General features: G+C 35.6%; 3 protein-coding genes across 3 annotated transcripts; all 3 read left to right on the forward strand.

Annotated features, from left to right (window-relative positions):
• Nucleotides 1–5,992: 5,992 nt before the first annotated feature.
• LOC124636429 (uncharacterized protein MG397 homolog) lies at nt 5,993–11,828 on the forward strand. Its single transcript, XM_047172516.1, has 2 exons — nt 5,993–7,791; nt 11,416–11,828. The coding sequence occupies exons 1-2, from the start codon at nt 6,814–6,816 to the stop codon at nt 11,416–11,418; spliced, it is 981 nt and encodes a 326-aa protein (XP_047028472.1). The 5' UTR covers nt 5,993–6,813; the 3' UTR covers nt 11,419–11,828.
• A 1,077-nt stretch (nt 11,829–12,905) lies between these two features.
• LOC124636560 (CD209 antigen-like protein 2) lies at nt 12,906–16,544 on the forward strand. The gene is made up of 6 exons (XM_047172694.1): nt 12,906–13,142; nt 13,698–13,768; nt 14,086–14,207; nt 15,290–15,422; nt 15,774–15,831; nt 16,312–16,544. Exons 1-6 carry the CDS (start codon nt 13,138–13,140, stop codon nt 16,478–16,480), a joined length of 558 nt encoding a protein of 185 aa, XP_047028650.1. The 5' UTR covers nt 12,906–13,137; the 3' UTR covers nt 16,481–16,544.
• Nucleotides 16,545–18,091: 1,547 nt separating this feature from the next.
• Nucleotides 18,092–25,510, forward strand: LOC124636512 (40S ribosomal protein S12, mitochondrial). The gene is made up of 5 exons (XM_047172628.1): nt 18,092–18,226; nt 18,322–18,391; nt 24,160–24,329; nt 24,785–24,948; nt 25,344–25,510. The coding sequence occupies exons 2-5, from the start codon at nt 18,322–18,324 to the stop codon at nt 25,423–25,425; spliced, it is 486 nt and encodes a 161-aa protein (XP_047028584.1). The 5' UTR covers nt 18,092–18,226; the 3' UTR covers nt 25,426–25,510.
• The last annotated feature ends 1,032 nt before the right edge of the window (nt 25,511–26,542 follow it).

Here is a 26,542-nt window from a genome sequence, read left to right on the forward strand (position 1 = left end):
TTATTATACTAAATTATAGGTCTTTTACATTCTTAGTCCACACATTTATTTATTGTCCGCGTACCCCGAGCTAGAAAATATGTAAGGAGTATTTAATTCATCTTAGATATTTCACTTCATTTATTTCTTAGATACTGTCAATGTCAATTTGAAAAGCCGTATGAGAAAATAATGATAAACTGTAAAATGTAATAATAAAAAGCTTTGAATGTTGTTTCATTTTTTTTGAAACGCTACCTGACTCCTTAAAACATTTTCTCCGTGAAGAACTACACATTTTCGTTAACGACTGTACCCATAACAAAAAGCGATGAGAACACGTCATGCTCGGACGACGTCACTGTCACACGAATGAAAGTTGTATATTATTTACAAGCCGACGCACACATAGGGCCGCGCGCAAATCTGAGTTGAACTATCTATAATAAGTTTATAACCATCCTATTGACTTGTATTGTATTCTAAAACAATAAACTCTTTTGCGTTACTCGAATGATAAAAAAATACAAGTAAAACAAAAGAAATTTCTTTCAAAAAACAATTGACTATTTATGTACATAATTCAGATGTCGATGTACTTGGTGGTCAAACAATAGTTTCGGAGGCGCATGTAGGCAGTGAGCCAAACTTTCACCATAGTCATACGCTCAGTTACCTTGTACGGTTATAAGTGTCAACATATTCCACAGTTCACTAACGTTGCTTATAAATAATAGTTACGGTCAAAAGCCAGGTTCAAACCAATCAATTATTATAACAATCAATTCATAACACCTCTTAAATCACTTAAAATTCTTCGTCCAAATCTGGGCCGAAAATGTTTTTGTATTAAAATTTTCTCTCTTTTTTGTGTAAATTAAAAATGTGTATTCAAATTTGTTTCAATTCAACGAAGTGTCGAGATAAAACGTGGGAATGAATAATATATTTTTACTAAATAATTGTGGGCAGGCCAAGTTCGCGAACTTTGTGTACCGTTAGCAAATTAATTAGCTGACCTGTGATATATTTTGAGTGTATTTGTAGATAGTGTCAAATGTATTTATTGGGTTCTAAATAAAAGTTATTGTTGGTGAAATGTGTGACACAGCGGTGAGCAAGCATTGAGATATTGAGTTACGTATAGAACGCGTTTATGTAAAATGTTTGTAATATTTTTATATTTTGTGCGATATTTACCAAAAATGTTTATTTATTTATATCTATCAGGTTATCTATACTTATAATAAATCTGTAGAGAGGTCAATTCTGTATATTAAATATATTTCCAAAATATCTATCAGGGGGTGCTTAGTGATCGATACTGATGCCAAAACTGCAATCAGTAAAATTTTTGTCTGTCTGTCTGTATGTTCGTTATGGAAACAAAAACTACTCGAGGATTTTAATAAAAGCTAGCCTATGTCTGGGCAGGTTATAGGATACATTTCATCACGCTACGACCAATAGGAGCAGAGCAGTGATGGGAAATGTTGGAAAAACGGGAGAAGATACTCCATTTTTTAAGCTTCCGTCGCGTGTGTAGCTTTAGTTGTTAAAGCTAAGTAGTAATAGGCTAGGCACGCATAGATTTGGATAATTGGATAGGCTGGTGATTATTATTTCTTCATCTCTTTGCACAAAGTCCGAATCTAAAGTGGACGAAGTCGCTGGCAGAAGCTAGTGTTCTAATATCAGTCTAATATTTATAAATTAGAATACAATATAACAATAGAATAAGACGACCTTTCTCAGATCGTCTGACTAGTAACTAAAGCCTGACTTCAAATGCTGACCAAAGGCAACATGTGGTTTATCGGCCATTGACAGAGGTATTTTGTATACAAACTGACATTTCGTAATCAAAGTTTACAACTGTGTACGCGGAGTATTTGACCCTCGATAGTGAAATCAAGTTTAAAGTAAACAGAGATAGGTATGAAGTATCTAGGTATATTTTTTTCAATCACACAACTGATTATTAGCTTGATGTGTAATAAATCGTGGTAATAAACAGTTAATGATGTATTGTTTTGTTAAATAAAACATAAAACTATTATAGCGAATGTGAGCAATAAATCTGCAAAGTTGAAGTAGGATTGGGCGGGTCGTGGTAATGCCCAATGCACTTATATAAGTAGGTCAGGATCACCACTCAAAAGATCCTTGAGGATGGGAGACGGCCTAGGAGTAGTCCACGGGATTTTTTTCTTGCTGACTGAATGCAGCACGAATGGTACAAAGTAAAAAGAAAATGACTTTGGTAGAGACCTTTGTAGCACTGAGACAATATCCTTAAGCTAATAAATAATGAAAAAAACATGTTATAACAGTAACTTTACCAAGTTGCCCGTCATTAGTTTAGTAGAATTTGGACAGCTACTTGAAACAGCACTCAACTATCACACCCAAGTACGACCTATCCAATATTATTGAAAACTGAATTTTATATCTAATGAAATTGCATAAAGTTCTCGATAATATCTTCCTTCTAAATGGTGATAGCAAATTGAATAAAAATGCATACGAATGTGTATAATCATGACCGGAGTTGGCAAGCGCGCGACGCTCGGCCGAGCCCATTGGCCCGGGATGTTATTGAGCATTAAGAATACATACAGCACCTGCTGATGCTCAGAAAATAATCCGATTCTATTTTATTTACATTCTATTAACATTTATTCACATTTATTCTATTAACATTTAAAAGTTTTTCCAAACAACTTGATTTTATCGTCCTGAAAAAAATGTATTATGGTTATTGATCATGATATCAATGAAAATTGATCATTTTCGTCAAATCTATACTCTTATATTATAACTACTAGTTAAGCTGAAGTTAGTTTGTCTTCTTGAACGCGCTAATCCCAGGATAATTGAAAAAATATATTAAGAATAATTAAAAATATTATTATCAGTGTTAGATAGTCCACTTATTGCCGAAGATTGTATGCTGGTTCCCGTAGAAACCGTAGAAATATTTCTATATTTTAAACTACACATTCAATATCTCAATGCTTGCTCACCGCTCGCTGTGTCACACATTTCACCAACAATAACTTTTATTTAGAACCCAATAAATACATTTGACACTATCTACAAGCACACTCAAAATATATCACAGGTCAGCTAATTAATTTGCCAACATTAACCGTTGGCTGTATTGAGTTTAATATATTTCTATACAGGAATGAATTTTAAGCAGTGCGCAAAAAAAACTGGTGGTCCACAATCGTTAACAGAACATATCTGCATCATCAGTAAAAAAAAATTTTTCATTCTTTTGTCCGCCCTAAAATCAGCAAAATATGGATACTAACTATTGTTACGCGCGCCGAGCGGAGCTCCGTCAGTAAACCGGTTTCGCGTTGCCGCCGTGCATACTATGACGACTGTGACCGTACTATCGGTTGCAAAATAAACATCTTTCGATATCAATAACTTTTCTTTTTTGTACTAAAACACGACAAAATAAAAATATACGTATCTATAAAACTTATTTAACTATAAGTTGACCAAGTTTGCGCACTGGATAAAATTCATTCCTGTATTTTTAAGTGTATTTTCATCATAATTATGAAGTAGGTAATTTTTTCAATCAAATATGTGCTGATTAGCATGACGTACAATAAATCGTGGTAATAAACAGTAAAATGATCTATTATGTTAGTCAAGTTAGTTACTACTTAGGTAAGTAAATTTTCAACTTGACTAATAAGTAGGGTCATTTCGCCTGTTCGCGTCCATTTAGTGCAGTTGGCAAGTTTGACGGCGATAATAAAAATGCCCCAGCACTCATTTCTATGACAAATTTGTGTAATGTATTCATTATATACTCTATTTTAAGATTAACTTTTAGTTGTATTAGAAATATCTTTCGTTTTCTATTTAAATAGGTAAACCTCAGAATTAGGCGTTTTACCCAGTTTGCGTCCACAAAATCCAAATCGCGTCCACCCATGATCCAGTTCGCGTCCAGTAGCTTAGAAAAGGAATATAGGGGTGAAATTTTTAAGAATTAATAAAGAAAGATTTTATTTGATCAATTTCTTCATTTAACTTTAAACTTAATTATTAGAAATCAACATTATCATCATTTAAAATTAAAAAGAATTCTTCTCAACATTGGTTTAAGTAACTTAAAATAAGATTAAACAGTAATTTTTTTTATTAAGATATATACGTGGTTATAATTAAATTATAATTTAATTTTAATTATAATTTAAATATAATTTAATTATATATATAATTTAAATATTTAATTATAATTTCATTATAACCACGATATATCTTAATAAAAAAATTATAATTTAATTATAACCACGTTTATATCTTAATATAAAATGTACTGTTTAATCTTAATATATTAAGTAATTTCATTTAAGATAAGTTCTTTGGATACAGGAAAAAAGAAGGAAAAGACAACATACACAGAAGAAGATTTAAAGAAAGCATTAAATGATATTCGAGAGAAGAATAAATCGATAAAAAAAATATGCAAAGAATATGCTACCTTGTCTGATAATTTATTGACTCAACAATTCTTTTAGTTGTATGTTTAGACAAAATTGTTATATTGTTTTGTTAATTTAATATGGCCAAAAACTTACTATAATCAACGCGGGTCTTTCTCTGTGATTTTAGGGTAAAATTAACAGAACTGATTACTGTTTATTTTTTAAGTTGCAAAATTAATTGCCTAATTTTAAGTTATTTAAACCAATGTTGAGAAGAATTATTTTTATTTTTTAAAGTGAATTTTAAATGATGATAATGTTGATTTTTAATTTAAAATGATAAAAAAATAAAAAAAAGTACTATTTAATCTTAATATATTAAACAGTACCTATGTTTTAATTATTTTTTATAAGCAAGTATTTAAGGAAAACAGTGGACGCAATTTGATTTATTATTATAGAGGATAGTTTTAGTTCGCGTCCGTTGTGGACGCAAAGTGGAAGTTTTGTAAAATTCGATGTAGTAATTCGCGTCCACCTTATTTTGTTCGTTAAATATAAAAAACATTACCAAATTCATAAAAAAACATTATACCTTTATTCACCATTAAACTGTAGAAATAGCTATCTATCCTAAAATTCACATAAAACAATATAAAACTTACCATCAAACACGCCGCTGCACACTAATTTTTATCTAAAATTCAGCGTGTTTGCGCTTTCTTGTTGAAGAGCCTAGACTAATTATTTTTTCTAAAAGGATTGGTTGGACGCACAGAACTTTTGTCTATCAGTGCGTGCCTCTTATACATTAACGTATTAGCGGTAATGATCTTATGTTTAATTGGTGTGTTAATTATCTTGTTTTCGAAGTTTTTTAAAAGGAGATCGGCAAAATGGACGCGAACTGGGCGATGGACGCGAACAGGCGAACTGACCCCATACCTAGAAAGGTATATTTAACTAGCTTGACATAAAAATGTTATCTGCAAAGTTGTCATAATCGCTCAAAATCAATAGTTACCAAGCACTCAGCTGTACGTCCGATTACCGATCAGCTGATAGTAGTCTATCGTACTTACTACAATAATGTAAGTACTGTTATCACCAGACATCTATATCTGGTCGGAGGCTGCCAGACGAGATGACGACGTGACTCAGACACGGGATCATCTCGTGAATGGCTGCGGATGGATGCATGGAAATTAGATGAAAGGAAATGGATTTTCCAATATGCCTACTTTTAGATCACTTGCGATAAGATTGAGATTCTTCTAAAACATTCTATTGCATGGCAATCTTAGAAGATTCTTATTGGCGAATCTTATTTGAAAGCTATTGAAATGCATTGAATTGTTACGTCTAATGAGTAGTCGTACGAAATGTGTAGTCAGATAAGAATACACATTTTTTTGAGTAAATACTATGACTAAATATACATACATTGATACACAGTCTAACGACCCCTTCTATTAACGCTACAATTCGGTCACTATTCCTAAGTCATTATTATTTATAAATGTCATTATTATTTATATTTTTTGATAGGTGGCAACACTGGTGGCCGGTTGTCAAAAATATGTGTCCTAGATTTTATTTTAAAATTAAATAGTCTTAGTGAGTTAATTATTGTAAATGACCTTAGAATCAGTAAATTAAGTGATTAGATATATGGACAAATGTTTGTGAGTGATTTCGTTGCGAGACAACGATAGAAATCCATCGGAAAGAAACTGGCTGTCATCCCAACGGACGGATTTGAAAGTGTTCGAGACGAACATAAAACCCGGGGAGTATTTGCTTATTCTCTATTTATTAGATACCCAGTCCCCTCATTTAACAATTTTTTTCTATGCGCTGTACATATATTACTTACATGTTAAATAACCACATCTTTTTCAAGCTGCGTCTAAATATGCCCCATCAATTATAAGTTTAAATGTCTCCTACATAACGAGATCAGCTGATTTGTGTGGTCATTGTAAGATCGTATTTCAAATCTTGAACCCTTCATTAACTTCTTATCAACAATTTATTACAAATTAAATTTTGTGAAGAAATACTTTAAAAATACTTCACTTTTCAAATGATACATTAGGAAAAAATATACCCTCAACAACTTTTTATTAATAATTTTGCTGTTGTTTTGTTGCTATACCTAATAGGTACATAATTTAGGTACTTAAAACTTGATCAAACAATACAGAATACTCTTTTCCTTTTAATTAGCTTTAGAATCTTCAACTCTGTATTAATGTTAATTACATTTCTCCAATCCTTTGTTTATAAACTTTACTTCTGACTTTCTTTTCTTTTTCTTCCTTCACTTAGCTGTCTCTTCTCACATTCCAGGGTGCCTCAGGGTTAGCTATTCATCATGGTTACCCGTAGAGCTGCATTTGAGGAAAAGTTGAGGGCTACGTTGAAAGAATTGGAAACTAGCAAAAACCTGTGTAAACAGCTGCTACAAGAACGGGATGATAGCGAGGTAGAAGTTAAGGTTATTGTAGACAAGAACACTGAACTTAAGAACCAGTTGGCTGAATTACATATAGAACATATGGATTTACTCGACCAAAATCAACACCTAAATCAACTTGTGTCAAACATGCAAGAGTGCAGCGACACACATGAACTGGCATTAAGAAGGATCTCTGAGCTGGAACATGAGCTAAGCAGAGCCCACAACACCATCACACAGTTGGAGTCTGCAAAGTCCAGTGAACGGTCTGCGAACACCTGCAGCCTGTATGATGAGCTTGTTGGTAGTGCGTCCGGTTCTTGTAATCAGCCAATGATAACAATTGACTTGACCAATGAGACTTTAGTACAGAATAAAATTACAAGTAATACACACAACAAAATTAAAAAATATTTAAAAATTAATAAAGTTGTCAAAAGACTTAAGAAAACTTTAAGAAAGTACACAGTTTTTAAATCGAATAACATATTAAGAAGAAAAAACATTAATTTAATTAAAGATTTAAATAATTGTGAACATCAATTGGACATTAGTAGGACAAGGTATGATAGTGACATCCAACGTTTACAAGCTGAACTTTGTATTAAAGAAAATACCATTAGGGACATTTTCCAAAAGTATGAAGATTCACAGCAGGACCTAACAAAGCGTTTGCAGGAGGCCTGTGAGCTGGTAGACTTAGTCATACAAAATGCAGAGAAGTATGACTTGCTTACAAATAACATCTCGTGTAACTGTTCATGCCTCCCAACATCTGAGGCCCACCGTGTAACACCCACACAAGTGCCACAGTGTGTGTCACCCTCACAGGAGCCCCAGTCTGTCACAACCCTGGCCACTCAATTTGAAGAATGTTCAGACAAGGTTACGAGTGTGAGTAATAGTAAAATAACATATATTTTTTCAGATAAGTTTGGTCAAGGCATTGGTAGTATTTTCAATCAGTGTTCGCAGCAATATGTTTTAAATCACTGTGTACCTGGTGCCAGTTTTAGTCACTTAGTTCAAAACATTAAGTTGTCTAAGCTTATCCCAGGTTCAACTGTTATATTAATTTATGGTGATAGCTTGGCAGTAAGTAGAAAAGAGTTATTAGATTATGTAAATCTAATAATAAATTTAAATGACATTAAATTCATATTATGTGCTCTGCCATATTCTTATAACTTTTCCGTTGATCAAAGTAGGCACATATTTGATTTGAACATGTTCCTTTATAATAGGACTTGTCAACTTGTTAATGCCATTCTTTATTTTGACATAAATGAGTATATTTTTGATTTTAAATTGACAGAGTACTCAATGTATTTACCAGCTAGGTGTAGGAGACATATTGCTAATATTTTAGCATATAGTATACAAACTGACACAGGTACGTCTGATGTATCTTCGGATATTGTTAGTAGTAATACTAACATAATTATTGATTCGCCCAGTAGTTTAAACTATTAGGCGCGACAAAGGATGGGCCGCATTTATTGAATGTTGTACATCAAAATATGCAGGGCTTGTCTGGCAAAGAATTAGAATTAAGTTTATTTTTGGAAAACCATAATGTTCATGTTCTATGTTTAACTGAACATTGGTTAAAAGAACATCAAGTTTCATTTATTAATAATAGTAATTTCACTGTGCAAAGTGCGTTTGTAAGAAAGAATGCTATACGAGGCGGATCTTTGGTTTTGGTTTCAAATATGTTAAAATGTAAACAACGCCCTGATTTAGATAGTCTTTCTATCGAGCGCACCATTGAGCTGTCTTGCGTGGAACTTGAGCGTTATATTATTGTTTGCGTTTACCGGCCCCCCTTAGGTGACTTTAACAATTTCGAATCAATCATTGAAGATTTACTTAATAAATTAAAATCAAGCACCAAAGGTAAAATTATATGTGGAGATTTTAATGTTAACATTTTGGAGGATTCACCTTTAACTATAAGACTATTAAACTTATTTAAGTCTTTTAACTTAGTAAATATATTCTTTGAACCAACCAGAATTACGGCCACTACTTCTACCTGTCTGGATAACATATTTAGTGACACTGAGGCCTCCAACAACTTAGTCATCAACCATCTTACGTCTGACCACTGTGGACAAAAAGTTAGTTTTCCCATGTTAGTTCACACTGAGCCACTTAAAATAGAATGCAGACCCTATTCAGTTAGTCGTTGTGTTAGATTTAAAAGTAATGTTACAAAAAATCTTGAACCTTCTATTCTTGCTAATGACGATCCTAACACCAATTATACATCTCTCTTTGGTGTCATACAGAATGAGTTCAATTCTTCATTTAAGACCAAAACCTTAAATATTAAAGGTACCTCGGCCAAATTCAACCAATGGGCCACTCCAGGTATTTATATAAGTAGAGCGAGACTATATGAGTTATACGGTATGAAAACTTGTCAATTTGACGATAACTTTGTAAACTATGTTAGACAATATTCCAAAATATTTAAAAAGGTCTGTAATTTTGCAAAATCAAAATTTTTAAGTGATTCTATTAAAAACTCCTCAAATAAAATTAAAACAACCTGGAGAATTATAAATAATGAAACTGGCAAGTCAGTGAACCAGAACAACAAGTTAGAGATTAAACTGGACGACAAACTTGTTAGTAATGCGGCTGATGTAGCCAAAGCTTTTAATGAGTTCTTTGCGGATATACCTGTAACCACGACTCGCTCCTTAAATTCATCTTCAACTGACGCTGAACAGCTTATGCGTGCTAGTGTGCCTCAATGTGATTCTTTGTTTAGTTTTGAGCACGTTACTCCAATGGATGTAATTAATGTTTTTAAAACTCTTAAATTAAAAAATACGGGTGATTTTTGGGACATTTCCATCAAACTATTAGGTAATATAATTGACGTCATTGCTCCTTACCTTGCTATCATATTCAACAAGTGCATTGACACTGGTGTTTTTCCTGACCTCATGAAACACAGTAAAGTCATACCTCTATTTAAATCAGGCAATAAGTCAGACATTAGTAATTTTAGACCTATTTCTATCTTGCCTGCCTTTAGTAAAATTTTCGAAAAGTTAATACTCAAGCAGTTACTACGATATTTCAATTTAAATAGCCTCCTTCATACAGAACAATATGGCTTTACCAAAGGTCGTTCTACCACAGATGCTGGTGTTGCACTTCTAAAACATATTTATAACGCATGGGAAAATTCTCAAAATGCTATTGGAGTCTTTTGCGACCTTTCCAAAGCTTTTGATTGCGTCCATCATGATACACTTTTACGCAAATTACGGTTTTACGGAGTCCAAAACGGAGCTCTCAGCATAATAGAATCGTATTTACAACATAGATTGCAATGTGTAGATGTAAATGGTTCTAAATCATCAGGCCTTCCAGTTCAGCTAGGCGTGCCGCAAGGCTCTATATTAGGTCCATTCTTATTCTTAGTATACATCAATGATCTGCCTTACCACCTCAATAATATCTGCGACGTTGTATTATTTGCAGATGATACGTCTCTCATTTTCAAAGTTGACAGAAATAGAGAGCAATTTGAAGAGGTAAACAGTGCACTCTCATTAGTTACGCACTGGTTTACCACAAACAATTTAGTACTTAATGCTAAAAAAACAAAATGCATTAAGTTCACTTTGCCTAATGTAAAAAACCTAGGTCCTAATGTTATCCTAAACAACGAGGTTCTTCAAACCGTTGCATCTACCGTGTTTCTGGGTATAACAGTAGATACAAAACTTCAATGGGGTTCACATATTTCTAGCCTCGCGGGAAGGCTTAGTTCTGCCGCCTACGCCGTTAGGAAAGTCAGACAGTTCACGGACGTCGACACAGCTCGATTGGTGTATTTCAGTAATTTTCACAGCGTTATGTCCTACGGTATTCTGTTGTGGGGCAAAGCCGCTGATATAGAGAATATATTTATTCTACAAAAACGTGCTATACGTGCGATATACCAATTAGGTACCAGAACTTCCCTCAGAGAGCTGTTTAAAGAAATTGGTATTCTTACTGTGGCATCACAATTCATCTTTGCCAATATACTGTATATTAGACAGAACTTACATTTATATACCAAAAAAAGTGAAGTCCATAGCATTAATACAAGAAATAAGCATAAACTGTGTGTACCCTTTCACCGGCTTCATAAAGTGCATGGTTCATTTCTGGGTCTAGGTATTCGTTTCTATAATAAACTTCCTCTGTCTTTATTAGAACAGCCGTTTAATAAATTCAAAGAACAAATTAAGGCTATTCTTATTCAAAAGGCATATTATACAATTAACGATTATTTGAATGACAAAAATAGTTGGTCGCCATGTTGAACGCAAGACAGCTATATTATAATTGTCTTTTTTTTTGTGAATGACATCCTAATTTTACAATTTTATATTTTTATTATTGACATTACTTGGTTTTACATTATTGACAGGATACATTTACTGTATTTATTATATTTTATTTTAATCATCTATTTATATTATTTTTTTTTCCTTTGGATTATAGTAAATAAGGACCACTACTTAGCGATAATTGATCCTGATATTGAGTTGTGTAGCAGTGAGTACGTCATGCTCCCTTAGACGGCACTGCTTGCGGTAGCGTCGGCGGTCGGGTTGCCTCCCTCCCTCAAAGATGTGCGAGGGGGGCGATGGCTGATCCTCGCGTTATGCTCGTGAACGGGTGCTGCTTGTGGTGCCAGGTCGTCTTACTGACTATACTATAAGTAGTATTATATAATTTTGTAAACTCTTTTCTTATACTTCTTTTTTTCTTGCTGAGCGGTCCAATTTACTAGATTCATTACTTACCTATGTATGTTGTACATGACATAAGGTTGCAATAGAATATCACATGAAGGTGGGCACTCCCTCATAAACTATTATAAATATTGGAGGCTATACAATTTTTTTTTTTTTTTACATCATATTTATTCAATGCTTGAGTTAGACAAGTTACGTAGGGTGAGTGCTAGCTAGCATGTGGTGGATTTTATAAATCATTTTTAAATGTAATTTTATTTTATGACAATATTGCGTATTGCATACTGCAATATACTCAATGTACTTTGTTGAAAGGTTCTTTTAACCTACAGACAGACATGTGTTGCTGGGGAGTTTGTTGCGCCACTTCTTCTTCCCAGCAAAAACACATAGGAAGTGGTGAAGGGTGGGCGTTTTGGGGACTGTCTTATGTAATTTTTTTCTGACGTTCGAAAAGTGCTGTTTTGCAGCCAAGTTTGAATAAATAAGTTTTGATTTTGATTTTGATTTTGATTCCCCGCCTACATTATCATTACCACACTTCAAATTACCCAAAAACAGCCCATCAGAATCTATAAGAACGGAAGCTTCCCCTAACACACCTCCTTGAGGAAAACCTCTTGAGCCATTACCTCCTGAAAACAAAAAACAATCGGCATGAGGTACTTTATCCCTCTCGATTCGTTCAGAACCTCTTCAGTTTTTCCGCGCGACTTAAATGTGCGATTAAGTACTATTGCGCTGAACGGGAATCGAAGGGCGAACAAATAGGTCACTGTGATAGTCAGAAGTACTGTACTATTGTCATACGTATTTCGTAATACGAGTATCGTTGCATGTACATATTATGTATGCTTAAGAATTGTAAATATGTGGTGTTTATAAAAATATTCTTTCTTTCAACATTTATGTACGCTGTTTAGTATTATAGGATGAAGAAATATAAGAACTTGTGGTATGTTCCGTGGTCACGGCGTTTTTCCTAGAAATAGCTGTAACTTAACAGGGAGTTAGTAAAACCCTACAATATTTAATATTAATTATTGCTTCGGGCGGGGATATAACCTGTTAATGTAAACATAACTGTCTACGATATTAAATAGTTATGTCAGAATAACTCAATACACACATATTATCAGCAAATGTCTACGAAATACGTAAAACATGCATCACGCTAGATCTTCGTGAACTTTTTTGCACCCATTATCTATAAATAGGGCGGTTGTTGTACGATAAAGCAGTCTATTCAGAACACAAGAGTAGTGCACATCAATAGAACATAAACATACCATAGATTAAAAGTAAATAATAAATAAAAACGATATTCACCCGGAAGAGAGTATAGTACAATAGGTATAAATAAGGTATAAGTACGGTGCATTAGAAATAACTATAGCATTCAAGTTTGGTAGGTGAACCGCTGCAGGTCAAACGAGAGGTCCAGTTAATCCAGGAGAAAAATAAAATGAGGTAAGTCCTTTTATAGACCTTTAACTGGGTAATTAATACCTATATGTGTAGTTTATTTAGTTATAGAATGTTATTCGCTCAGATTTTTTCTTGTGTCCTTCCAAATTATAAATTTTATTTCATAATAAATTCTTTTATTTACTTCTTTAGTCATTAAGGTGCGCTAATATCGTAACATAATAATAAAGTTGTAATATTATTTTACATTTATGATTGCCCATTAGAATCGCGCACCGCACTTAACAATGCAACTTAAATTAAAATGAAACTGTTTTACATAAAAACAAAACAGTTATTATAATGTGTGGAATTACACATCATTTTGTTGACGCATTCAGGAAAAGCCCACTTTTGCCACTCCCTTTATTCTCATTTCACTACAGTATTATTAGTAAATAGTAAGAACGGTATTTTGCGTGTTAATGTAAGTTTAAAGTTGAACCGATTTGAAAAATTATTTAATGGAAGTTATGTACCTACACTATCCCTGAGTAACAAAACTAGTTTAATATAAACTACGATTGCTACTTATGGTACAATGTTTTTATTTAACAGTTTGCTCCTGTTGCTTGCGGTGTTGGTGGCGGCTGAAGCAGCCAACGTGGTTCACACCAGCGTTCCTCATGGTAAGCACTACTTACCACTAATTATTATAAACAGAACTACTCCGATAGTTCTAGCATTAGTTTACGCTAATCTAGATTTATGTCTACTTGACACACATATTCTTATTGGAGGCCATCGTGAAAATAAAATTGCTGATTGCAAAACTAAAAAGAAATATGTACCTACATTATAGTTTTAACGTTAGTTTACCTAAATGAAGATTCATATTTAGGTAATTGACACACACATTCATATTGGATGCCATCATGGTGGCATCTAATAAGAATGTGTGTAATATTAAGCGAAATAGAAATATATACTTTACATTTATTTGCAGGCTATATAGTGAACAAAGAGGTCGGCAAAGCGTACAGGGTGGTGTACCATGCTCAGACGTGGAACCGCGCTAAAATGGACTGCGAGACTCACGGGGCTTCTCTCGCCGTGCCTAAGTCGCAGGTATGTACCTACTACTAGGCTATGGGAGCCTGGTACCCACGGTGCCAAGGGGCATGTAGTTGCAACAGTTAAGATTTAGACATTGATATTTTTAAACGGCTTTATTTCAAACTGATAGCTCTGTTAATACGAAACACACGATTTGGTAACCCGATCATCTAGATACTTCATGGACTCCAATACTTACATAGGCTAGGTAACCGCAAAACGAATTTTCGTTGTTCTCATTCAATCTTGAAGATCTTTCTCTCCAAAACAAAACATTGCGTTTCAAACGGAATCTAAACCATCAATTTAAGTTCAAAGTCCGGATTTACGGATCCCCCTAAATCCGTGCCCAGCCTACAAACCAAACACATCCAAAGTGAACAACTCGAGTGTTAGCAAGAAAAAGTTAAGTGACAGGCTGAACGAGAAGCAATCCAAGTTTGCGGGAGTTTCAAGAAATAACTTGTACAATGCCGGGTGACGGTAACGGGGCCACGGGTGACGCGAACACGGTTCAAGATACGCTCTTTACTTTTTAATGTGCCGTTATTGTATTTCTGGGTGGCAAAAAGTCTAGATTGATTTGTTCGTTTTTTGTTGGAAGAAATAGGAACAAAGTACCTGTATGCTTAGTGGAATAACATATAGTTTCGCTATTACTTTTAAGATGTTAAGACTTTTTAATAGGCGTTCCAAATTTTCTTCTGAACAATCTGTTAATCAGTAGTTTTTCTTATTGGATTCTTATATGTAAATCCCATCTTCCATACAACTAAAAACCATGAATTATGCTAATCTCTGAAAAAAAACGTTCAATGTTATACAGCACATTTATCGATGAGGCTTTTAAATTTGTCGGAAGTAGTTCCCTTAGCATGCGGGCGCTACCAAGGCAGATGACTAACAGAAAACATTGGTTATACAATATCTTTTTTTTTCTGATTGGAAATCATCAAATGACTCCTCCCACTGTGGGTTAGCAGCAGTGAGGGAGTGTCAGACCTTTAGCGACTAAAACCCATCATGTTCCTTCGTAGACCTTTTATGTACCAGGGCCGCGGTAACAATATCTGATGTGATGCACGTGGTTTCAGGACGAGTTCCATTTCCTGCAGCGGCTGGTGCGCGGCATGTACTACCCGCAGGTGACGGAAACAAGGTACAAGTTGCTGGTCTGGCTCGGCATCTCCAACATCGAGGACTATAACGTCTGGACCAATATTGATGGTGAGGACTTCAACTTTGGTGGAAAGCTGTAACTTCAAAACGACCTAAATAAATACATGTTTAATTTGCATAAGGATGGTAGAATAGCGTAATCTGTGGCATAGCGCAATTCAGTTGTACACAGAGTCTCGGGTTCGATTCCCGGTCGGGCCGAAACAACCAGCCCGTAGCCTGAAGTATGAAAGTTTTTAATTGATGTACCCGGGCATTGGAGAGGACTTAAATGTCAGTCTTACACCCGATGATGTGCATAATTGTGTTTTTGTCATAGTTGTAGCATTTTTATTTTTCAGCACCAATAATAAGCTGTTGAAAGTTCTTTATTATAATAATTTTCATTCTTTTTTTTAGATGAGGATATCGAAACAACTGGATTTCATAAATGGGCGAGCAATAACGTTAATTTCAGGTACTTAGCTATTTTCACAATGTATTTCAATTTAAACCCCGCATAGTCTGTTTAAAATCTACATAATATGCACATTGACATTCATAGCTCATTCACAGACACGTGCGACATAAATGCATTGTAAGTGCTTTGTTAACAAAATCGTAAATCAATGAAACATGACTTTTAGAGCCCGTGAAAAATATCCATTTATGTACACAATCACGCTTAAACAGTATTGTTTCAAATATATTACGAACTAGCCGTTTTCCCGCAGTTTCACCCGCGTCCCATTAGAACTACTGCGTGTACCGGAATAAAATATAGTCTATGATACTCAGAAACATTGTAGCTATCTATCAGTGAAAGAATTTTGGAAATCCGATTAGCTGTTCCAAAGATTACCCCCAACATAAAACTTACTTACAAATTGTACCTCTAGCTCTATAGTATTAGGTATATTAGTAGGTATAAATATTAAAACAAAACTGTGTTCTGCAGCAATGACCCCATGGAACCCCACTGCGCTGGCATGGACGGCGTGAACCCTGGTCTCCGAGACTACTGGTGCCACCTCCGTCAACCTTACATCTGTCAGATCAAAGTCGAGTCCTACGGACAGCCAAACTACAATAACTTGAACGAAGTTCTGGAACACTCTCTTGACTGAATCTTCAATTAGCTTAAGTTTACTTTTTGTATTGATTATTTATTTATTAAAGTATTAATCATAATAAAACATTATTATTTAGTCAAAAAAAGTATTAAGTAATTAAGTACCTACCTAGCCGATATAGTTTTTGTATTATGTATCTTAGTAAAATATTCAACATGATGCAGTAATGCAATTATTGCACTGAAGGGTAATGCAATTATTTTCAATCAGTATTTTTTTTTAACATAAAAATAGAAGAAAGAATAATAACTTAGTATTTAGGTCCTAACATCAGGACTGAAGTCTGCCGAAGCACCTAACCTACGTACCTATGTCCATTGTTCCGTCACTAGCAAGTAAAGCCTAAGTAACACAGTGGTGACACATCTCTCGTATTAATCATGAGGCAGTTCGCCGACACGCCAACGTTATTGGGCTCGTTCACAAGGATCCGCCTGTCAGCCACCACATTACACGACGACAAAAACCCGCACAATAGCCGTCGTTAAACCATTTACGTCCAGTAAACGTCAGCACATTTCATTCCACGAATATTACTAAAAAGGTCACCCGACGTATAAAAACCTTTCTAACTTTCTCTATAAGTATCCAACAGGAATCACTTTAGACTCACTTTTGGCGGGATTATGTTAAAAATCCAATATAAATGTTAAAAGTCAAATATTCGCGAAGCGGGCCCAATAAAACTTGGCTGGATTACGACAGAAGTTTTTAATTTAATTCTAAATGTATGAGAAATAAAAGCTTAGCAGCAGTGGCTGGCTATTGTATTATTCATTCGGCTGTCACGGCGCGATCTTCCAATAAAAAGCTTTAAAACGACGACATGACACTTTTATTGCTAATCCTTTTTTTTTATCGCAAGCGTTTTACTCTCTCATTGATATTTAACAAGTCTAGTTATGCATGCCACGTGGAAATAGTTCTCTTCCGTTAGCAGTGAGCAGGTAGCAGTAGCTCAATTAAAGTTTTTTAAAATTTAATTATCCTGTTTGAGACGCCTTTGAAAAGTTGAAAAGGAACGTTCACGGGTAACAAGTGAAAGAAAACGAAATGCTGTATAGGTAAATACTTAGGTATTAATCTGCTACAACAAATATCTACCAATATCACAGGTATACCTGCTCCTCTCACACACCACTCTGTAATTTGAAGTTACAATGTTCATGGATTGTAATTATATTTTGAAGCAGAGGTTTACATATCTCCAGGTACATACATCCCACACATAGTCTAAAATAGAAAATGCAACTTAATCGCAAATCGCGAGTTGAGGTATAATTCAATGGGTTTTGGTACCTTGTGTGTCATTATTTTTGTCTGACTTGAAAACTGTTTTAATTTATTATTTACCAATCTGCCCTCTTGTGACGTATACTAGAAATATGAAACTCCTAAAAATTGTTAATCTATTCGCCGCTAGATGGCACAGTATGGTAGTTCAGTTAATCAAAAATTTAAGACAATATTACTATTTCGAAATCATAATACAGTATAATCATTTCATCGATCTTCAATAACGAAATTATAATGAACTTTCTATTTACCCAAGAAAAAAATTATAATTTTTCTTTTCGGCCAGTTTATGAAAAAAAGCTAGCAACTCTTTGTTACGACTGTCATTTGTCAAAATGAAAACAGTGAGGTTATAATAGAGAAAAATCATTCTATTTTTTGTTAGGAATATATTTTTGTTAAATTAGTTGTAGCTAACAGACTGTCTATTACCTGTAGCAAAAGGTAAAGAATATTCACATCGGTAACTACTAGAGAAATAACCGGAAAGATATCAATGAAAATCTTTTGTAAATAATGTTATTTTTTTTGTTTTTTAGATGAATTTCTTGCGAAGAGGTTTAGCGCAGCTTTCTCTTGGTATCAAGGCACAATGTAAACAAATGACAGGTACTCAAAGATCCTACTAATTACACTACTTAATGATTACTGACTCAATACATGCAACCGCATAACCAAAAATGTAACCCTACAAAAATAAATAGGTATTGCCAATTTTCTACTACAGAAAAAAATCAATTTTAGAATATGAGCAAGTATTGAATCAATGGTAACATTTAGGTAATTAGTAATATGTTATAAGTTGGAAAAGCTATGATTTTAATTTATCTTTAATCAACACAACTTCTCAAATCTGAAGTCAAGTGGAATTTCAACAAGAGTCTAGTACTAATTAGGAACTTCATTAGTGCATTCAAAATTATAATATAAGTATATGTTGTACTGCATATATGTAGCATGAATTTTGATGTGTTGCACCTAATCCATGGAGTTTCTTGCCCGTACTTCTCCATAGGAAGCTACTTTTGAAAGAGGGCAGCTAAAATCAATCGTATTTATATTTCTTACATCAATAAGTAATAAGCACCTTAATATTAATAATAAGGATTTTGTCTCTATAGCCTTAACCACCGATACCCTTGGACCCTTTGCCCAACATCGGTGGCCACCTATTTTTTATATATTTTGTTTTGTAATTAATGTTTAAAAAAGTAAAGTATGTGATTGACGGCCAGTTTCTTCATCAAAAGTTAAAGTAATGTCTAAAGTAAAAGTAACGGTCAAATACGTTTTTTCAAGGCTAAAGTGACAGAAAAACTAATAGAAAAATTGAATTTGACCGTTACTTTTACTTTAGACATTACTTTGACTTTTACTTTGGCTTTAACTTTTGATGAAGAAACTGGCTGTAAATAAATAAAAACTCATGCCATTTATTAAAGTCACCGACGCAAAATAATATTGTGTCAGATAAATTACACATTCATATTAAACAACTTTTCAGCAAACTGGTAATTAAAGAAAGTATTGAACATTACTATAAGTAAAGAAAGTATGGAATCAGTAATGTGCACCGCAGCCAATTATTGATTACCTAGGCTGTCACACAATTGGAAACTTATAAAAGTATTTGCTGTTAGATTGAATTCTTTAAATAACCACCTATTTGAGCACCATTTTGGTTATTAATCACATTAGAAAACATACAAAGTTACATCGCTATGATGAAGTACATATTGTTATCATTTTGAACTATCATACTATAACAACAAAAATGTCCCATTATGATAGTCCAATGTCAAAAATCATCATAATCCTTTGATTTTTAACCAACTTTAAAAAAATAGTTTTCTTATATCAAGTTTTATTTATATAGAGACTGGCCCTCTGTAGTTCATGCTTAGCTAACAAGCTGATGCTTTCGATAATATCGTTCCTATAAAAAAAAACCCATAGAGATATGGACCACCGATTATTACGACACATTTTGCCGAATCCAAAGCCATATGATAACATCGCAAACTAGTATATAGGAAATTGCACATAACTGTCAAATATAGCGGACTATCGACATCTGCATCAACTGCAGCTGCGGCTGCGCACCCGGGAATTTCAACCTAAAGACCTTATTCACAAGGGTTACATTTCTGCAGTAGTTAGGTGTACAATAATATTTGCAAGGGTTTGTCGCGCGCCTGTCATTTAGAACCCTTCCGCGTGGACACGGATTATGTCCCGGGGGATCAGTACGGTTCACAAAAAAGATATTGTGTTACATATTTCGAGAAACGATAACTGTACTTTTGTTTTTGAGTGTTTGAGTTTGTGATTACGTGTTCGGGTTTTTGGTGGAGGTGGAATCGCAACACTTTTGAGTTGCAATGTTGATATGGTATTATATTTCAACTCTTCTGTGTTGATAAACGGGATATTTTTGACAGACATGGACCTAAACAGCCAACTAGCCGTAAATGTGCCAAAATTTTGCAATTTCTTTCATATTCATAAATAAATTGGAACCGCTCTGTACTTTTCTGCTAACTACACACACGAGAAGTGTGAAGGGGTGCCATGAGTCGGCAGATCTCGCGCTGACCGCAACATGGCCGGTCCGCGTAATCTCGCATATTCGACCGATCCATTCACACGAGCCATTGTGTCCAACTTGCGTGACTTGAAGTTTCCATTTACTGGCAATCTGCCTTTATTGCTTTCAAATCTGACTGAAATTGTACGAATTGTCACAAGGCTGATTTGAATGAAGATACCAGAATGCTAAATGGTCCTTTTAGCCGCAATTTGTTCAGTTCAGAAGTAACGATTGGTCGATTTTGTCGCGATGACAGATTGCTGTTGAATAGCAAGGAGAATAACTATCTACTGCAAAAGTATTTAATAGAAAGCTCAAATGTACATCGCATCTTTAACACGACCATTTTACTGGACTAAAATAACTGATTAAGCCATTTTTGGTAGATGCGAGAAGCGAGTTGTTTTTAACAATCTAGAATAGCTAAGCTAGTTACAGGCCAAAGCTACTGTAACAATTTTTTTTTATTTTCGTTTCATTTTGTATCAACGAAAAACCAAAACATTATCTTTGCAATATAACTGTACATCAGTTTGCAATCCTTTGGCCCATCATTCTAATAACAATAACCACAATGGTCTGTGTAGGCGTAACGTGGGACCTCCCCTTGCGAGACTTTCTCATAGAAAGTGTCCGGGAATCAATGCCTTACCCTCGATCGCCTCACTTAAGAATCGCTCTAGCAAACATTGCCGTTTTATTGACATCTCTACGGAAGTATCCACAATTACTAATGATGCTGGGATAGCTTTATTTGCGATATTTTTGGAAGTTAAACCATTTTCCGGTCCAACAGTTTTTTTCGTACGAGTTTTTCATTCTAGCTTTTTGAAGATGTAACAGTAGTTTCCTAGGGCAATTTTTGTGCTACTATGGGTTAGCTTGAATGTAAAATAGATAACATTCGAACCTATATAAATAAGCCCTTTATAATTTCCCCAAAATTCATATTTCAATAAATAGGGACCTGAAGCAAATCATAACAGATCCTTCTGAGAAAAATATGAAATTTGTATGAAGCTCAAACAGACGCTGCGTAATAGTCGCGAGGGATTAGCGACTGATAAATTCCTGTTATTTGTTACGACTGAGCTTTCTTTGTCCAATGGATGAATGACAATTGCGAAAGGCTTGGGATCGGGACCCTGGCTTCTCCCTGTATTATCATTTATCAGTTTTGTGATAGAATTGTGTTTGATTTCACAATGTTTAATCTTCGGGGTTTTAGATTAGCTTAAGAGTGCCTCTGTCCGAGGAATCTGTTTTAAGCCAGATTTTACTTTTGCGTAATGATAACGGCTTCTAAGTGGTTGATGGTAAGAAAAAGAAAACTGTATAAGAAAAAATAAAAACTGGACACCTAAATAAAATATTTTTCGCGATTTACGTGCATTTCATATGTTTCATTCAATTTGTATAAGAAACAGACTTCCTGGTTCTCTCATCAATCAGTAATTCATTCTCAATAGCTTTGGGTAGAATATGAAATTATTTGTATTTTTATAGTTTACATGTACGGGTGACCCTTGTGTGGGTGGGCGAAATCTTTGGGTATTAGCATAAGATAGGTCCCTGAGGAACGCCTCGACTTCTGGTCCTATTTCCCTGAATTAAGACGTAATTTTTTGCAACCCTTTGCAAATCTTAGCTACAAACGCACATGAATGCCACTTATAATCAAAGAATGTCTTTCTGTCCAGAATCTTGCACATTTTGCTGATTGTAATCATCACCAGTTATTAATGTTATTCTTACACAAATATGATTTACAGCGTTTCCCAGAACGACAAAGCTGGTTGGTAACTCTTGCCCATTGTGTTTGCTGTCCCCGGTTTTTTCTCGTGTGCGTTTGTAACAAGAGTCATGCTGTCAGAAAGGAATCGTTTTAAGTCCGTGTGTCCGTCATCTGTGGACAATGCCCACTATTAGCGGATTATAATCCGCAAAAAGAGCAGGTACTGTCGTGTGGACTGCGGTTGTGGTCCAAGTGTTGCGATGATCGTGATATCGTCTGATTAGTTACATGAATTAACTCAAAAATCATAAGTTAATTTAGGTAAACTGAGTTTCAAAAGTCATTTCCAGGATAATATAATTTGGTCTGAGCATACACTGGAGTTGAGTTATTTTTATTTCGGTACAAATAACTCTTAATATATTAATTGCCCTTGTCCATTAGTCATGAACAATATTAGGTATTAATAAAAAGTATGGTGGAAATACATCTTCCAAATATCCTAAGACATTTCCCGTACTCATAAGTCCGAAAGTTCCATCGACATAGCATAGATGTCAATCCCGCTACCTCCTATCCCTTAACTTACAATATTTGCTTGCATTAGCAGATGCAAGGTTGTCATTGCTCGTCATCGTCCCACGGGATCCTTCGATTATCCCAAACAATAACAGCCTATGCTGACCGAAACGTGACCAGTCTTCAGGGCGTCAGTGGCTGTTGCGTTTGTTATTCCAAGCTCAACACAAATACTACCAATTTCTATCCTTCCTCCCTTCAGCTTCTCAGAATGAACACAATTAATTCAGAAATGTGCTCAAAGAATGTGTGATTATGTTACTCCTGTTTGTGGTTTAAATTAGAAATTCGCACTTCGCCTTTGTGCGTGTAAAATAGCAGAAGGATTTGGCTTCCAAAGCCCTTTCTCGTCTCTTTTATACACTGAAATTGTTCCTTTTAACATTGCTATTTAGAATTCCAAAATGTATGATTGGTTATCAAAGAACACAATATTATTTTCATGTAAAGCGTTTTTCTTTAATTTCGTATGTAAATATGATCGGGCTTGTGATCTTTAGTTACCATAATAAAATATGCTTTACCAAGAAAACTATGACAACAAGGCCAACAATTACGATTTATTTAAATATTTCTTTGAGGTAATAATCAAAATCTCGAGCTTAGTAAACCTTCCAAAAGTAGAAGGCTTACCTAGCTGGATACAAGTAGTTTATACAAATTCAAAACATTATAATCCTTATTATTCGGTGTACCGTTTACTTCACATGCATCACAATGTCAAGTTTCCCACATGTGGGCACAAACTCTTCCTGTACAAAGGCGACAAACTGGCCAGCCACATTGACGTGTCAATCAAGCCGAAGCCACGCAAATCGCGGCCTCATGCGAATCCGATCGCAAGCCTCCACAATGCCCACAATTGACACAATGTATTACGGGAACGCCTCACAATCTACCTCAATACCAAATAACTGTTTTATTTTAGCCCTTTTTGGTCCTTCAGAACACATTTTTTTGGAACCCCTTATGCCAATGAGATAAGGTTGAATATCGCGCAGGAATGTAATGTTATGTGGTTTAGCACCAAGCCTTCATTGAAAGGTTAATCCCGTACGACAATGTGCCCTTAGCACCTGCTTTTTATTGTGAAATTTGGGCATTTTGAGTTTGTAACGGTATGCAAAGATGGTTTCAATAATTTTGACAATACTGCACTGTTGTGCATGAGATTATTTTTGGGAAGGCACATGTCTTTTCAAAAGGTAGACTGAGGATTAGCAGTGGTCTATATTATAATTGTATCTGATAGTCACAAAAATATGGAAAAAAGCCATTCAAATGAGGCTGACTATCATCACTGCAAGCAACTTATAATACGCTCTTTATCACGTTCCACATACAAAATTCTCTATGTCGACGATATTTCTGCTACCTAGGAGCAGCATGTGCCTACACACGGCAGAATACCGACGATATTATCCTATTTTAACAACAAATCATGATCCTTATTCCCTTGCTGACCATTTCCAGCACCCCCATCGGCGCCTGCACCAGTGGCACCAGTGGCCGCAGGATCAGTATGCCAGCCGGTGGGGATGGTCACCAGGGCCATGGCCTCGCTCAACCAGATGCACAGAACTGGCCCCCACATCAAGACCAGGAAGTCTAGGAATCCTCTTAACGGAAACCCTTTTGCTAAGGTATGATTAAATGTATTTTCTAGACCAAAAGTGTGTAAACGTTATTTATATCTATACTTAACATTTCTTTCAACTGTTATTTGCATCTACTCAATCGTCTTGAATTAAATAAAATGTTTTTATTTTGTATTTAAGCGAGCAATGTTTCAAGCACAACTAATAAAAGTTCCAAGATCGAAACCTGACTTCTTTTTTAAAATTAGCTGGAATTCTCCAGCAACAGTTCTATGTGTCACAACGATAAGAGCAGTTAAAGTTATATTTAAATGGTATATTATCTTTTAAAACTTCTAGACCAAAACATAACATGAATACAGCAGAACTACACACTTTCAACGTTCTATGATAGTTGTTTTGAGAATTTGCAACGCGATATTACACCATACAAAGCTAGCAACGCTAAAAAGACATCTATTTTTAGCAAAATTAACTAAATGAGAATTTGTCAATTCCAGGGCGTAGTACTAAAAACCTTGATAAAGAAACCAAAGAAGCCGAACTCAGCGAACCGCAAGTGTGTACTGGTGCGGCTCTCCAACGGCAAGGAGATGGTCGCCTACGTGCCGGGCATCGGCCACAACCTGCAGGAACACAACATCGTGCTCGTCAGGGTCGGCAGGTGAGCAATATCTTTCTAAGCTATTCTTTTAAAAATCAATGGGGGATGTCTATTTTCAGCAATGGATGTCCTATGGCTGAGATGATGATGATTTGACCTTCTTTTTTATAAGCAGCACTTAAATAAGACGAAGTAAATTCATCTTCTACCTAGCCTTTTCCCAAATGTTGGGGTCGGCTTCCAGTCTAACAGGATGCACCAGAGCCCCTGTGTTTCAAAGAGAGGGTCTGCCATCTCCTTAACTTACCTCTACAACCTGATCTCCCTTGGTAAAGCTGGTAGATAGACTTTGTATCTTCTGAGTACCCCTAGAGACTGCCAAAGAAATTTAAATGACGGGATCACCAATAGACGAATTGAAGCTAGTTATCAATATATTTTGTGTACCATTCCAGGTTGAAGGATTGTCCTGGTGTGAAGCTGAAGTGTGTCCGCGGCAAGTACGACCTGCCGCACGTCATCAAGCAGAAAGTGTAGTGTCGTGTTGTTAGTGTCATGTCGTGTCGTGTCGTGTCGTGTCGTGCCAGTGCTCTTAGAACAATATACCACGTAGTTTAAGATATCTTTTGACGTTTTATTTCCAACTAGATTACGCTCGTTACGCGCACTACGTGAGGTCATCTGCGTAAAATATATTAATTTGGATGGCAATTCATCCGCGTCCTGAGTGAACTTTTTCTAATGACAGGGATAAATAAGAAAAAGTCATTAATCTCTAAGGGTGCGTCCACATCTGGCAAATGCGCCGCGAATGCGCAGCACGCGAGCCGATCGCGAGCTGTCCGCGAGCTGCGCGCGTGCAGTCACTGCAATAGTTCGGTGCGCCTCTTTAGCGCAACTCACGCAAGGCTCGTATAGAGCGCGCGAGCGGCGCGCGATCTGCGCGCAATCAGTTCTCGCCCTTACGGTTCCGTATATTGGCTCAGTACTATCGAAGATGGCAGACGTCGCGCGCCGCCTGCGCGCCGCTCGCGTGCGGCGCTTAGGTCGCGCGCGAGCTGCGCGCGGGCCAAGCAGAAGCGGCGCACGAACAAAAATGCACGCGCGCAGCTCGCGGACAGCTCGCGATCGGCTCGCGTGCTGCGCATTCGCGGCGCATTCGCCAGATGTGGACGCACCCTAAGATTATTGCCACTGCCGATTTGTCGCGATTGTGTTTTACCGTCGCGCACTAGTAAAGTTACGGTAGATTATATAACTACGCTAATCTTTACTTCCGAGAAGTGATTATTAGGTAATTACCAATACGTATGATAGTTTTTGCAAACAGCAAATATTTTTTATTACTTCAAGTTAACTCTCATATATCAAAGTTAATAAACAAAACGTCTCATCATATCATAACATGGCAATTGATTTGATCAGTACTTTAGAGTCAACCTTTTCTAAATACTTACACGTGCTTCATTTGAAACGTGATGCTTGGCGTCTATTGGTTAGCGTCGCGCGGAGCTGCGCTTGCGCAAGCCACGCCTACTGCACCGCGGTATGTATTTGATACCTATTGTAAGTGGTTCGTAGGGATAGCCAAAAAATATGAAAATTGTTTATGTTATAAAATTCATTTTAATTCGTGTTTTAAATTAGGCCAGTC

Source organism: Helicoverpa zea, chromosome 14, assembly GCF_022581195.2.
Source record: "Helicoverpa zea isolate HzStark_Cry1AcR chromosome 14, ilHelZeax1.1, whole genome shotgun sequence".
NCBI lineage: Eukaryota > Metazoa > Arthropoda > Insecta > Lepidoptera > Noctuidae > Helicoverpa > Helicoverpa zea.